We start from the raw sequence: 13,965 nt of genomic DNA, 5'->3' as shown, positions 1-13,965 counted from the left end.
GGGGGGGGGGGGGGGGGGGGGGGGGGGGGGGGAGGGAGGGAGAGAGAGAGAGAGAGAGAGAGTAAGAGATGCCTAGAGGGGAGAGCTTTTCCAGGAGGAAGGATGGGTTGCCTGTGTCCAGCCCTGCTGGGAGGTTGAGGAAGATGAAGCTAGAGAGTGTCACTCGGACCTGGCCCCCTGGAAGTCCTGGTGACCTTACAAAGAAGAGATTAGGCAGAGTGATTGAGTCAGGCTAGACTGGAAAAGGTTGAAGAGTGAATTAGAGGTTGAGGAAGTGCAGTCGAATATTTGGAGAAATTTTGATGTAGAGAGCAGAGAAAAGGACCTTTACTGAGGAGTGGCGGGTGTGGAGTCAACATGTTGTGGGGGTTTTTGTTATTTTTTATTTTATTTTTTACAAATTACAAATATTTTATTAGATGCTTTAAAAACTCTTTTTATAAACTTTAAAATGTAACCAGAGAGAGACTTCCCTGGTGGTGCAGTGGTTAGGAATCCGCCTGCCAATGCTAGGGGACACAGGTTCGAGACCCGGTCCGGGAAGATCCCACATTTTGCGGAGCAACTAAACCCGTGAGCCACAACTACTGAAGCCCACGCACCTAGAGCCCGTGCTCGGCAACAAGAGAAGCCACTGCAATGAGAAGCCCGCACACCTCAACGAAGAGTAGCCCCCGCTCGCCTCAACTAGAGAAAGCCTGCGTGCAGCAACAAAGACCAATGCAGCAAAAAAAAAAAAAAAAAATATATATATATATATATAAATAAAACTAGAGAAGTGTACAAATTCTAAGTGTACAGTTTGATGAATTTTCACAAAGTAAACATCTATATAACCAGCACTCATATTAAGCAACAGAACATTACCAGAAGCCCCCTTGTGCCCCCTTCCATCTACTGTCGGAGGATAACCCCTGTGCGATTTCTAGCACCATATAGTAATCTTCTTGTGTTGGAATTTTATATAAATGGAATCATTTAGTATGCATTCTTTTGTGCCTATCTTCTTTCACTCAGCATTATAAGATTCATCTTTACCGTTGCATGGAGCAGTAGTTTGTTTATTCTCATTGCTGTATGAATATACCTTTATTTCTCCATTCTACTGTGGATCGACATTTGGATCTTTTCCACCTTGGGGCTATTACAATAGAACTGCTGCAAACATTCTTGTATACTTCTTTTGGTAAACATATTTCTGTTGGGTATGTACCTGGAAGTGGAATTGCAAAGCCCTGGGGTGTGTGTGTGTGTGTTTACAAAGTGGGTGCCAGTTCATATTTTTTGCCAGCAGAAAATCCTGTCAACACTTGCTAGTATCTGTCTTTTCCATTTTAGCCATTCCAGTGGGTGTTTGGTGGAAACACATTGTGATTGTAATTTGTACTTGCATTATGACAAGGAAGAGTTTTTTAAGTCTGGGAGGTCCTGGAAAGTGTCTCTGTGCTGATGGAAAGCTCCAGTAGAGGTGGAAAGCAGACGCTCAGAGGGTAATAGGCTGCAGGGCAGACAGACTGATTTTTTTTTTTTTGGTGGAATCGGGAACACTTCTCTTGTGGCCTACGGAGTGTAGGCTTCAGGGTCTAAGCGACTTAGATTCAAATTCTGGCTTTACTGCCCTCTAGCCATGACCTTTAGTGAGTTACTTAACTTCTCTGAACCTTGGTTTTCTTACCTGAAAATGGGAAGAACTAATCTGCCTTGCCAGATCGTTGTGAGAATCACATGAGATAACACTAGGTAGTACCTAGCTCAGTGCCTGGCAGATAAGAAGCATTCTTCCAGCAGAGTATGGCTACTTTCTTCTTTACTTCTCAGAATATGTAATTATTGTACAATTATTTCAAAGAGGCATGGCTAAGCCATATTGATAGGTTTTTCATAGCATTTCCTTTCAAAGCCATTGCATTGCAGTTCCTTTCAAAGTCATCCTTTAATTGCTTCTTAAGGATGATATACAAGATGAAGCAAAGCCCGTTCTGTATTAATGTTCCAGAACGTGGGACACTTTCCTTTCCACTCTTAACAGCATAGACGCTTTTGATAATTCTAGCAATACAGTAGTGATAGTAGGCAGACCACCCTCAATAAACTGGAGATGATTCTGTAAGGCTTGCAACTAGCCATTTTCTGATTTGTCCTGTCATAAAGGTACTTCTTTGAGGATTGGGGGCATTTTAATTAGGTTTTTTCCAAAGGATTTTTGTAATGTCTTATACGGTAGGTTCACCATAAGTATGTTAATTCCAAGATGTTGCTGTCTCTGCAACCGGGTGAAGCCTGTAGCTTGGCACACAGAACAGTTAACTAAAATCAGAACAGATTGGATGAGAATCTTGGGGGCCTCAACTTTAGTGCCTTAGATGTTGGTGGTTAGCAAGGTGGTTTTGGAGTTGCATTGCAAACTCAGAGATTTTACTAAGATGCTGATGTTCTGACCTTTTTACTCCATGGGTCCATTCTGACCCTTCTTCTGTCTTCCATGGGAAAGTCCGTGACAACCACTGATCCACTTAAAATCATTTGTCTTGAGCAGGCGGACAGGTAGAGAAGTGATTGTTTTAAAATTACTTAGTATTCTAGGACTTAATAGGGAGAAATCACAGTATCTGCCCTCTTGCCTCTAACTATGGCTGTACTCAGCCTACCTGGAATAGGTCACTTATCTTATCCTGTTCTTAGCACTGTAATTTTCCTGTTCAACAGGGTTCAGTCTCCCAAGAAATACCAGCTTACTTATCAAGCTGACAAAACCCCATGTGCGAGCTAGCCGTCCTTGCCTCATACCACTGGGTCCTTCCACAGGGAATAGTACATTTTCTTGTTCACTCCAGCCCTACATCTCCCATCTTCTTTACCCTTTAGGCAAATTGGAAGAGGAGAGCCTGGCAGGTTTCAAACAAATGCAGTAGGAGAGCAGTCAGACTGTATTTGAAAATTAGATCGCCAAGTCCCATCTTTTCTGAAGAGGGTGAGGGGAATTGGCGAAGGAATTTTCAAGCCCTTGGCGAAGATTTGATGATAATTTTCTTTGCAGATCAGAAAGAGGTTTGCAGATCAGAGAGGGAAGTTTTTCACAGTTGTCAACCTAGGGAGAATTCTTTATACATCCCACAATTGGTTCCACTTTCAGTCCTTAAGTAATAGATGCCACATGTGTGTCTCTGTTTAGGGCTGATGGATGCAACATACTCCCCAAAGAAGAGTGTTATTTGTACGGCAGTGTTAAAATGACAAACTCTTTGCTTTCACTCCCTGAAATAACCCTGAATGTAGTTCTCATTTAGGCTTAGGGCTTTCCAGTTTGGCAAGACCACATTAAGAAATGTGTCTTTTGGTAGTTAAATATATGTCACAAAGAGTAGAAGCCTAGTTTGCTGACTTCAGTGGCCCTGTTCTGTTAGGGTGCACAGGTCTAAGGTATTTTTAGCACTGGAGACTCTTCCCCAGTGACCCCTGCCCACACACCCACATCCCCAGGATGAGGCTGCATTCTCCACCCATACATGGGGCTGGTGGAATAACCAAGGGGCAAATTTCAAGTCTTCCCACACAGCCAAGTCCTTGTAAGAGTGGCCAGATACTCCGACAGGCTGACGGTGTTTCTTTCAGAGCTGTTCTGAGGAGGCAGGCAGTTAAGTTTAGAACCAAAGTTAGAGGATGGAAATAGTGCTGAGGAAGACAGGTCGTCTTGACTCCCAGCTAAGGAAAAGTTTTCTTAGCTTCTGTACCAGGAGGGCTGAGTTGAGCTGTATATATCGTGCCTGACTGGGCCCAGAGTCCCCGGGGGCAAGGACCTTGTGGAATTCACTTTTGGTCTCCCTGGTGCCCAGCACATCTGGTGCTTCCCAAGTGCTTGCAAAAGCACATGAAATGAAACAAGGTACAGCTGGCCGGCTTTCCAGAGTTCCCGACTGATGGTGCCTTACCGAGTGGGTCTACCCATTCCGTGACAAAGTCCTTACCTCTTAGGGAAAAAAATTGCAACACGTGGATTCCCCTTGTGTGGAAGAGAAGTCTGTTTTCTTCCTGTGGTTAAATATTTCATTCTTCCATCTCTCTCTGCTAATGCCGTCAGCCTATCTTTGGTTCCATCTGTCTTCACCTCTGTTCCACCCTCTGGTGAAGGAGGTCGTAGTCCATCCCCATGTCTCATCACTTGGTCACTTTTCTTCCCACTCCTGGTCGTCGCTCCCATCATTCATTGCCAGCTTCCCTTCTTCTTTCAGCTCTTAGTCTTGGGGGGTTTCCTCTGTGGTCTATGAATACATCTACATTTCTCTTATCTCATGACCTCTGCTGCCTTCTCTCTTCCTTTCGCTGTCAAAAGTTTCTAGAAGGAATGATTTATTCTTAAAGTCTGGCAAGTCCTCACTTCTCATTCACTTCCCAACCTGTGGTTACCAGTCAGCTTGTCTCTTGCTAAACTGCTCGGGCATGGAGCACACTCACAGTTTCCTAAAACTGGGTCCATCTCATTCTTCCACGTGTTCTCCTCTCTGGGTCATTAAACAACGTTGAAAATTTCTTTTTGAAATTCAAGACACTGTTCCTGTTCTCCCACCTCTGAGCATGCTTCGTTCCTTCCTCTGTGCTGGTTGGTTCTCCTCTGCTTGCTTTTCGGATCACACGTTCCTGAGGGCCCTCCCAGGCTGGCTTCTCTTCTGACCCGGACTGTCTACCCAGCCTTCTGGCCCTCTCTGACTGTACATACTTTCCAGTAGGCGAGGATCCACAAACCTTTATCTTCAGCCGACACGGTGCTGTGCATACATCAGCAGATCCCACAAGTCAGGTACAAAACTCAACTCAATCTTAACCTGCCCCCGCTCCCCATTTCACACACAGACACATGCTCTTCCCGAAGGCTTTATCCCAGTCAACCATTCCACTCTCTCTCCTGTTGTGTAACTCAGAGAGCCAGCGTCTTCTCTCCCCTCCCCCTACCTCTTCAGTTCATTGCCACATCCTGCTAAATTTGTCACAGATCTAGCTGTCCCTTTCTCTTTTGCCCATATCCTCATATCTTTCTTCCAACCTGCCCCTCTCGGATTTGTCCTCCACACCGCTTACTGCTGTAAGTGGCCACGCTAAAATGCAAATAAGGTCGCAAAACCTGGTTGCCTGAACCGTTCATTGTGTCCCACTACCTATAGGATAAAGTCCAGACTCCTTACCATGGAATACAAGGTTTTTCTTTTAAATGGCTGGTTGTTTACTTGCTGTGCTCTCAGCCACCCCTACCCTTACCTTTGACCCAACCAAGCATTTTGTAGTTTCTTTAATGCCCTGGTGCAGCTCTTGGTTGTTTCTTGAAAAGTCTTTTTGCTCTTGACTTTCTGGTCCATAATAGTGTTACTGACCAGGGTTCTCGGCCTCCTTTATCAATAGAAATTGATAAGAGGCCAGATGAGAAATTCAGGCAAGGCTTTCCTGGGGCCCCTGCTGCAGCAGGGGGAGCGAGAACAAGCGGCAGGTTCCCTTGCTCACTCGCTTGCTGAGCAGGGGTGCGAGCTGTTTCCTTATATGGGATGAGGATAGGAGCAGGTCCAGGGGTCAGACTTGAGGGCTGGCTGGGGTGTTCTGCCCACCCCTTTGGCGGTGGTGTGTGCAGGGGGCATGCACAGTGCCCTGCTTTTGCTCCCTGCCTTTGCTCCTGGCTCTTTAGAAGTGGCAGTTGGGTTTTTGGTCTTTTTGTATCTTGTTGTCCATAATTTGCCCCAGTGCATGCACGTAGTTATTTTTAGTACCTTATAGTTTATTTGTATTTTGTTGCTCCAGGAGACGTTTGTCCGGGTGAAGCATTGCAGCAAAGGGTCCCAGGGTCCCAGCCTGTCTCAATAGGATATGTCTTCCCTGGTCACTCCTCCATCCCTGAGGAGCTGATCATTGTTCCCATCTTTATAACCCCCCTTACACTGCACAAACCTCCGTTAAAGCACTGATCACCCTGAAATTTCAATTTTTGGTTTTACATTTCTAGTTCCCCTACTAGACCATGAACTTAGGTAATCGACTATACTCACCTAGCACTGGAGACACAGCAAGGCATTGGCTCCTCTAAGGGCTGCACGCATGAATGAGTGGAGGATTTGACAGGTTAGTGAACCACCCACAGCTTTGTCTCAAGGCTGCTCTGCTGTTCCCCTTCCCCTGACCTCATTCAGTTAATTGATGCATCCTGCTGATTCTGTCAAAGATCTATCTGTCCACGTTTGGGACAAGCCCAGGAAGCCAAATGGTAGTTGTGAAATCTCTAGGTTTACTTTTTACCTGTGCTGTCTCAGAAAAATTGCCGTGAAAGCATTGTTATAATGCTAGTAGCAACAACTAAGGTTTATTTAGTGCTCTACAGCCTGGAGAATCTCAGATGAGAAAAATGAAGTACAGAAAGGCTATGACTTGTTAGAGGTAGGTAACAGCCTAGATCTTCAGATTCCAGATCCTCTGATCTTTGTATTATTACACACTGTTTCAGATGCTTCCATCAACAGGTGATTTAAAGAGTTACAAACTTCCTCTTTCGGAGGACTACTACTCTGCTGTTGCCTGCAGTCTCTTGCCAACAAATAACTCAGTTATTTTACTGCTCTGGGCTTCATTATTCCTTGTGAATTCGTAAGGCAGATTAAGTCCCTGTTTTCTGGGAATTGAGAATCTTCAGACAAGTCATAGTGAGTCAGAGAGAAATGTTTTTGATGTGAAGGAAATGGAACGAATGTGTGGTTAGTTAACCTTTAAGTATTGTATGTGATTCATTCATTCAGTAGTACTTGTTGAGCCACCCATCTGCTGGGCACTGTATGACTGTCATGGTCCCTGCTCTCATGGGGGTCATAGGCCACCGGGTGAGACAGGTATTAATCGGACATGCCTGCAAAAGTGAATGCATGTATTATTGGAGGCGGTGTTGGGAAGCCGGAAAGGCCCTGGAGTAATCACGAGGCCGAAGGTTATAGCTGGGTGAACCAGGAAGTTCCTTCCTCCTGCTGGGCCTCTTTCTTTTCCTCTAAAAAATAACCAAGGTGGAACCTGTTGGTGTCTTAGTTCCTTCCAGCTTACTACGTCTTTGAACTCTTATCTAACAAAGGCACTTTCAGTGAGTCAGAAGGCAGAGCAGAAAGTACGATTCTTTTGTGTGAACTGATTGTTAAAACATGACATGTTTCATTCGTTATCTCTGTAAGCAGAGTTCAGGCTTACAGTTTCCATCCTGACTACCTTGGTCTACTGAGAAAAGCACATTTTACTTTATTAAAGCAGCGCTTGGCATTTTAGTGGACCCCCTTGCAATGTTTAGTTTATTCTGACATTTGAGAGATTGGATCCTCTTTGTTCTGTGATCTCAAAAAATCATCAACCCCCCAGCCCCTAATTCCTGTATTTGATATGTAAAATGGAAGTAATAACCCAAAACTTCTTAATAAGCCCGCAGAGGCACTGATTCAGCAAGGAAGCAAACATTTGTGGAGCATCTGCTGTGTGCTCGACACTGCTGAGTACAGAACAGACATGAACAAGAAGTGGTCCCTGCCCTCAAGGAATGTATGGTTTAGTGGTAGAAAAAAAGCATAACTATTACAGGTGCCGTGGTAGATGTTGATGTAGGGTCGGACGTACAAATGTTAAGAGCTGTACGTAAGTTCTGCTGGCTGGTGGGAGGGGAAACCAGGGGGCAACGTAGTATAGGGAAGAGAACATTAGGTTTAGAGTCAGAAGAGCTGGGTTTTCGGAATCTCCGTTCTGTATATATTAGTTGTGGACCTTGATTCCTTTGAGCCTGGGTTGCCTCATCTAAATAAAGGAAGTAATGATCCTTCTGCCCCATGGTCAATGTGAGTGTGGAACTGTACACGTGTGTATGATAGAGCTCTATCTGTCTGAGCTCTAGGGGCAAGTTCATGTTCCTGAATAAAATGGCTGTTAGGCCACTTGTAATTGCTAAGACAAAAGATTTTATTTGAAGTAAAGCTCTCAGATTAAACCCAAACAGGCATCAGCAACCTTTCAAAGGTAGCGTGCCAGCTCTGCTGCCTGTGCCGGCCTGTCCTGCAGATCAGGCGTCTGTGCGCACCTTTCCTGTAACGGCAGCGGGTGTGGTGCAGGAGGCAGTAGGAAGTCCGGTGGCCCCCGAAAGCCCATCCTCACCTTGACTGTGATGGGAGGTTGTGGACCGATGTCGCTGCTCACCTGTGCCCTCAGGAATGGGGACGCCGTCAAGCTGTGTCTTAACTCTGACCTTTCCCCCCTTCTCCCTCGTGCCAGATTTTATCATGTGGGCAACCTGCTGCAACTGGTTCTGCCTGGATGGACAGCCTGAGGAGGCCCCACCACCCCAGGGAGCCAGGACGCAGGCCTATTCCAACCCTGGGTACAGCTCCTTCCCTTCCCCCACGGGCTCGGAACCAAACTGCAAGGCCTGCGGGGCCCACTTCGCAAGCATGGCCAGGAAGGTGAGTGTCGACCTCTTGGCCTGCTCGGCCGCTGTAGCCTCAGGCCCTCAGGCAAGTCTGCTGACCCTTCCATGGTGCCTGCCCCTGGCCTTTGCCTGTGCAAAGCTGGCAACCCAGACCTGTCCTTTCGCAAAGGTATTAAAACTAACCAAGCAAAAGCAACACATCTTGGCGTAGATTTGGAGCCAGCTAGATCTGAATTCTGATAGCAGCTAGGCAACTTCCTAGCTGTATGACTTAACCTGTCTTGAGATTCATCTTCTCCGTCTATGAAGTAGGGATATAATAATTGTACCCAAGTCAACATCTCGCAATGTCGTGGGAATAAAATGCGCTAAGCTGCGAAGGGTGTCCGGTGCGGTGCTTGGGGTGCAGCAGGCACTTGCTGTTATTTCCTTCATTAGCTGCCGTCATTAAAAGCCTGGCTGCAGGTGAACTTGTTCTTTTTATTGAAAACAGTGTCAAGGACATCTCAGGTACGTCAGGACCCTAACAAGATGAAGACTGGAGCTTATTTACTGTTGCCAGTTCATTTGAAATGCATGGTAGCCGTGTTTTCCAGATTAGTGAGCAGGAGGTAAAATCGCTGGCTGGGCCATGGTGTACGGGTGAGGGCCATCCCTCTGCCTGTGGTAAGCACGCCTGGGGCCGAAGGTGAGCCCTGACCTGGAGAACTGCTGCATCTGTCTTCTTCTGCAGAATGAGAGGTTTGCAGCCTAGAATGTGACGTTTAAATGATGATAATGAGAAATTTGAGAGGAAAAAATACTTTCTAAACCACCTTCTGTATGGCAGAGACTATTTTAAGCAATTTATAGAGTTTTTGTTTCATTTAATCCTCACAGTAACTCTATGATGTAGGTTTTAGGGTCCCTACACTCCCACTTTACATATGAGAAACTAAGGCTTAAAGTTTAACAGGTGAAAAGGAAACTGTCAAGTTCCTGACAGCATTGGAGACATTAAAATACTCATTCTTTCCCCTCTACTTAAGTAGCGCCCCAAGATCACCTGGTTATTAAATGGCAGAGCCAGGATTCAAACATAGGTCTTTGACTCTCAAGCTTTCTCCCAGAAGACAGTCAGCATGTCAGAATTTCTGCAGCTCAAAGTGTTGACCAGCCACCCCTTTGTAACTGTAAGACGATGGAGAATTGGCATTTTGCCTTGTAGGTTGTATTTTGCCTATACCTCAGTGCAGTGCGGGGAAGGTGGGCACGTAGCCAAGCTTTGTTGTGGTTTGCTTGGCTACCCCAGTCACTGAGAACTCAACCAGAGAGGCTCCTGCAGGCCAGGGGGCTGTGGCTCGGTGGGCAGGGGTGCCTCTCCTTTTATACGTAGGCTGAAAGGTTCAGTCCATGATGGAGACTGAAGTGGCGAGTAGGAGGAACTCAGGGCCACATGGCCTCAGTGCTGTCGGTGGTGGAGACGGTGGGGTGGAGTTAGGGTCTGAGATGAGATGGAAGGAGGGCTGTCGGGTCCTGGTCATGTGCCTGGCACTGAGCCTGGCATTTCAGATGCGTTGTCTCACTGAAACCTTACAGCAGCCTATGATGTGTGTACTACTATCATTTGTTCCCATTTTACAGATGAAGAAATTGTTCCCTTTATCTAAGGTAGTAGTTTCAGGGACTCCTCAAGTACATCAAGAGTCTGTTGGACGTCAAAGCTCGTGCTGTTTTCATTGTTACATTGTGAGAAATGCTAGGAACAACCAGCTGAAGTGGCAGAGTAATTGGCAAGAAAGGAATAGGGAAAACCCTCGTTTAAATGAGACAGCATGGGGAATTCCCTGGCGGTCCAGGCGTCACTTTCACTGCCGAGGCTATGGGTTCAACTCCTGGTCAGGGAACTAAGATCCCGCAAGCCTTGTGGAGCGGCCCCCCAAAAAAATTAATTAAGAAATAAACAAATAAAGGAAGCAGCATGAATTTGCAATGGGTTTGTTTGAAACCACCCCCCCCCCTTTTTTTTTAAAGTCAGCTATTCTCTGGAGTGGAAATGGAGAGAAAGCGCAGAGAGGACGATGGTGGTGATCCAGGCTCAGGATAAGCATGTCGAGCGCATTGGAAACTTGAGAGAACCAGGGGATCTAGCGAGTTCTTGACATTGCTCAGCCTGAAGAGAGAACGTGAATGAACAAAGAAACCGCCCCCAGAGAAAGTAGAATGATGGTTGGGTCAGGGTGGGAAGATGCTTTATTTTCCTTATAGTGGTTATCACCACCCAACATACATGTGTTTGTGGATTGCCTGTCTTCTCAGATGGTACATAGGATAAGGGATTTTATCAATTTTGTTCACAACTTTTCCCCAGTATCTAGAACAGTGACTGACACGTGGTAGGTAGGCAATAAAATTTTAGAAATAAATGAATGAATGAACGAATGGACTGCTGAGTTGAGAGCAGTTTGAAAAAGAGGAAGTAGACCAGAGAGTTTCTATTTTCATCACTTTATGGCTGACATTTCCATGCTGAAGATTTTCACTGAGGGCCGATTCTGTCCCAGCAGCATGCTAGTAGCTGGAGCTTACAGTTTTGTGGAGAGAATACTAAGACATAGGTCTTTCCCTTAGGGAGCTTACTGTCTGGTCGAGGAGGCCCACATTTACAAAGAGCTAATAATAGTCAGTTGCATAAGTTAAGTACTAGGGCATCAGGCATTGTTGGTAAATTGATAATTCTAGCCGGATGAAGGAAAGTTTGTTGATTTGCAAAGCAGTGGCTGAGGTAAAAGCACCACATGTGGAGCAAGTTCAAGGTGGACTTGGGAACTGTGAGTGGCCTGTTTGGCCAGAGTGCAGGGTACCAGGGAAGTTAGGGCAGCAGGGTTGGGATCAGGTGGTAAAGGGCCATGACTGCCATGGTAAGGAGTCTATCGCCACCAGACAACAAGGAAGCATCAGAAGGAGTTTGAACAAAGCAGCAACCTGATTGATCCCATTTCAGGGAGCAGACGTGGCTTCGTGAGGAGGGTAATTCGATGGAGCCATAGGAGTAGCACTTAGGAAGCTCTTGCACACCTGGCGGGAAGTTCCCAGAGCCTGGTGTAGGGTGGAGGCCGAGATTGATCGAGGTAGCTTCTATTTAGTGAGCAGCTCTTGGTGCCAGACCTTGTGAAGAAGTGGTTGTTAACCCATTTTACAGATGAAAAATTTGAGACTCAGATACAACAGGTACTTTAGCTACTAAGATACAAGGGCACACAGCTGTTGAAGACAGATGAAACGGAGGAGGAGGTCAAACTAAAGAAGGCAGAGAATCGGTCTGGGTGCCTAGGAGCCTGACAGTGATTAAAATAAGGATTTGTTTTTTTTATTCAGTGGTTCAGTGGAAAATATATTATTCAGTATCTACTGTGTGTCAGACATTGCGTGGGCTAGGCAGGCAGAGATGAAGAATGTCAGCCCTCCTTAGTAGGGAGCTTGTAGTCTGACAGGAAGATGGGGGCAAATACGCAGCCACACAAGGAGACAAAAAGAAAACTTCTGTAGCAAGAAGAGCTTTTGTGGGGGGAAAGAAAGTTCCAGTCTGGAAGGTAAAAGATGGTTATTGGTAAAATGTTTTCTTGCCACAAAGGGATGGATTGATTTTGTGAATATTAAGGATGTTTTCTCCTATGAGAATTTTGCACTTGTAATTTCATGCTTAAGTGGATCAGCATCTTATCTTAAGGGTTTGGCATTTAACAGCTGCAAGCTTTTAAAATGTCTTTTCTAGAAGTGTTTGAATTGACGTGATTACATGGATCCTACTGTCTCTTTTTCCTTTCTTCATCGAGGTCAGTATTTTCCGACTGCTCATTGGGTACAAAGTCCAGAGAGCACTAAGGACTTTGTAGAGAGGACGTAGTAAGAAAGATGGAGCCCTGCCTTCCCAGAGTTTCCAGTCTCAGAGAGAAATGGCAGGCTGGGATTTGCCACAAGCCTCATATCCCATCTGTATTGGTAACACCTACATATGGTCTAGCAGCAGCCCTGCCAATTTTGGAGGGAGTTTGGCGCCCAGCCTCTTGAGCTGACCAGGTTGAGCAGGAGGCTGGGGAGGTAGCCTGGCAGGGAGGTTGTACTTGGGAACGTGGAAGAGATACTCAAATCTCAGAGTAGAAAGGGGGTGGCTCCTAGGTACTGGCCCGCGTCGGAGATGAGGCACGGGGAAAAGGGAAAAGGAGGTGACGGTGTTACCTTTAAGTGTGTTGCACGCCCACCGCACGCTGAGGTTTGCTGTGCCTTAGCTCATGTAGTACTTGAGTAGTCCTTCGAGGTAGGCTGAGCTTCCGACTTTACAGGTGAGAATCTGACGCTCTGGGAGGTTATCTGTTTTGCACAAGTTCCCTTAGCTGGGACGTGACCAGCTAGGACTTAATCCTAGTGTGTCACGCCTCAGGCTGCCCCTTTCCTCCCGGTGGGCTGCAGGAGGGGATGCTTATGGGCAGGATGGCTAGGAGGAGGGGCTGGTGGGCTGAGAAGGTGGGCCCGCCCTGTGCCAGGGAACGAGGCTGGGGAGAGGGTAGAACAAGGAAGGGTGGATTGGCAAAGGCGGGTGCCCCTGCCAGCCTCCCAATGCTGGTGTTTGTCTGTGTTCCTGGCATTTGTGCAGGCTTGTCGGCTCCCCTAGGTCATCTTTCATGTGACCTCGTGAGTCAGTTTGCACCATTTGCTAGAATTTATACATATGTGTTTCCCTTGCTTGTTCTGCCCACATTTGTTGACAGCTGCTTTTCCCTTCTCCTTTGTTCTCTTCTGCCTCTGCAAACTGAGGTTTTAGCCTCAAGAGAGCGCTGTCTTACTCTTTCCCCTAGGGTGTGTTTCAGATGCCAATGCCGGGACTTGAGAATCCCTGGCGAGCTGAGGGGTACGGAGAAGCTGGGTTGGTTGCTGCCTTTGCATTCTGATCTTGCATCCAATACGCTGCACACCTTTGAAGAAGAGAGGTGTTTAGATCTGGCTGATTGAGCAACTCGGGGCTTTTTAATTGTGTCAAGCTAGGTCTTATCAAACTGCATTGACTTAAATAATGTTCCACGTCAGGACCTACAGCTTTATTACACGGAAGCCTCGTCCTTTCACTTTGTCATCCTAAGCACATCTCATTGCCCAACAGAAAAGCTTTAGATATGACTGAACCCCCAATACCCAAAAACATTCAGTTTCTACCTGAGTGGCTACTGGTCCCAGAACCCTTATGAAGCGAGTGCAGCCATGCGTCCTTTCCAGTCAGTCGCTGCACATTTTATTGTCTGGTTATAACTGTATAGAGAATAAGGGAGCTTGATGTGTGTCCTTCCCCAGCTTCTAAGTATCACTAGTCAAAACGATGGTAAGCATTATGCTTGTTTTCCTTTACTGCACGAATGACACTTAGAGAAAACGAACTATAACGACATCAGCTATGCAGACTTTTACTTCAGTGCCACACAAGAGTATCTGTGATTTCGACTCTGGGAATCTCAGTCTCCTGGGCATTCTTGTTAGCTTGAATAACTTTCTATACTTAGAAAAGAGGGAGCGGA

General features: G+C 46.2%; 1 protein-coding gene across 5 annotated transcripts in view; it reads left to right on the top strand.

The window, feature by feature from the left end:
* The window catches only part of RFFL (ring finger and FYVE like domain containing E3 ubiquitin protein ligase), a 69,663-nt gene that overhangs the window by 42,411 nt on the left and 13,287 nt on the right, over nt 1-13,965 (top strand). For 4 of the 5 annotated variants that reach the window (XR_003792086.1, XM_029213254.1, XM_029213255.1 and 1 more), the window contains one exon: nt 8,266-8,453. Coding sequence is in view for 4 of the 5 variants with exons in the window: in XM_029213252.1 (XP_029069085.1) it covers nt 8,266-8,453 (188 nt within the window). In the remaining variant the exon portion in view is untranslated. Of the gene's footprint in view, nt 1-7,406; nt 8,454-13,965 lie in introns of those variants that run through there. The other variant, XM_029213253.1, reaches the window with a different exon arrangement.

Source organism: Monodon monoceros, unplaced genomic scaffold (genome assembly GCF_005190385.1).
Source record: "Monodon monoceros isolate NGI ecotype Baffin Bay Population unplaced genomic scaffold, NGI_Narwhal_1 Super_Scaffold_9, whole genome shotgun sequence".
Classification (NCBI taxonomy): Eukaryota; Metazoa; Chordata; class Mammalia; order Artiodactyla; family Monodontidae; genus Monodon; species Monodon monoceros.
The sequence above is the reverse complement of the archived record's forward strand: the minus strand, read 5'-3'. Positions and strand labels throughout refer to the sequence as shown.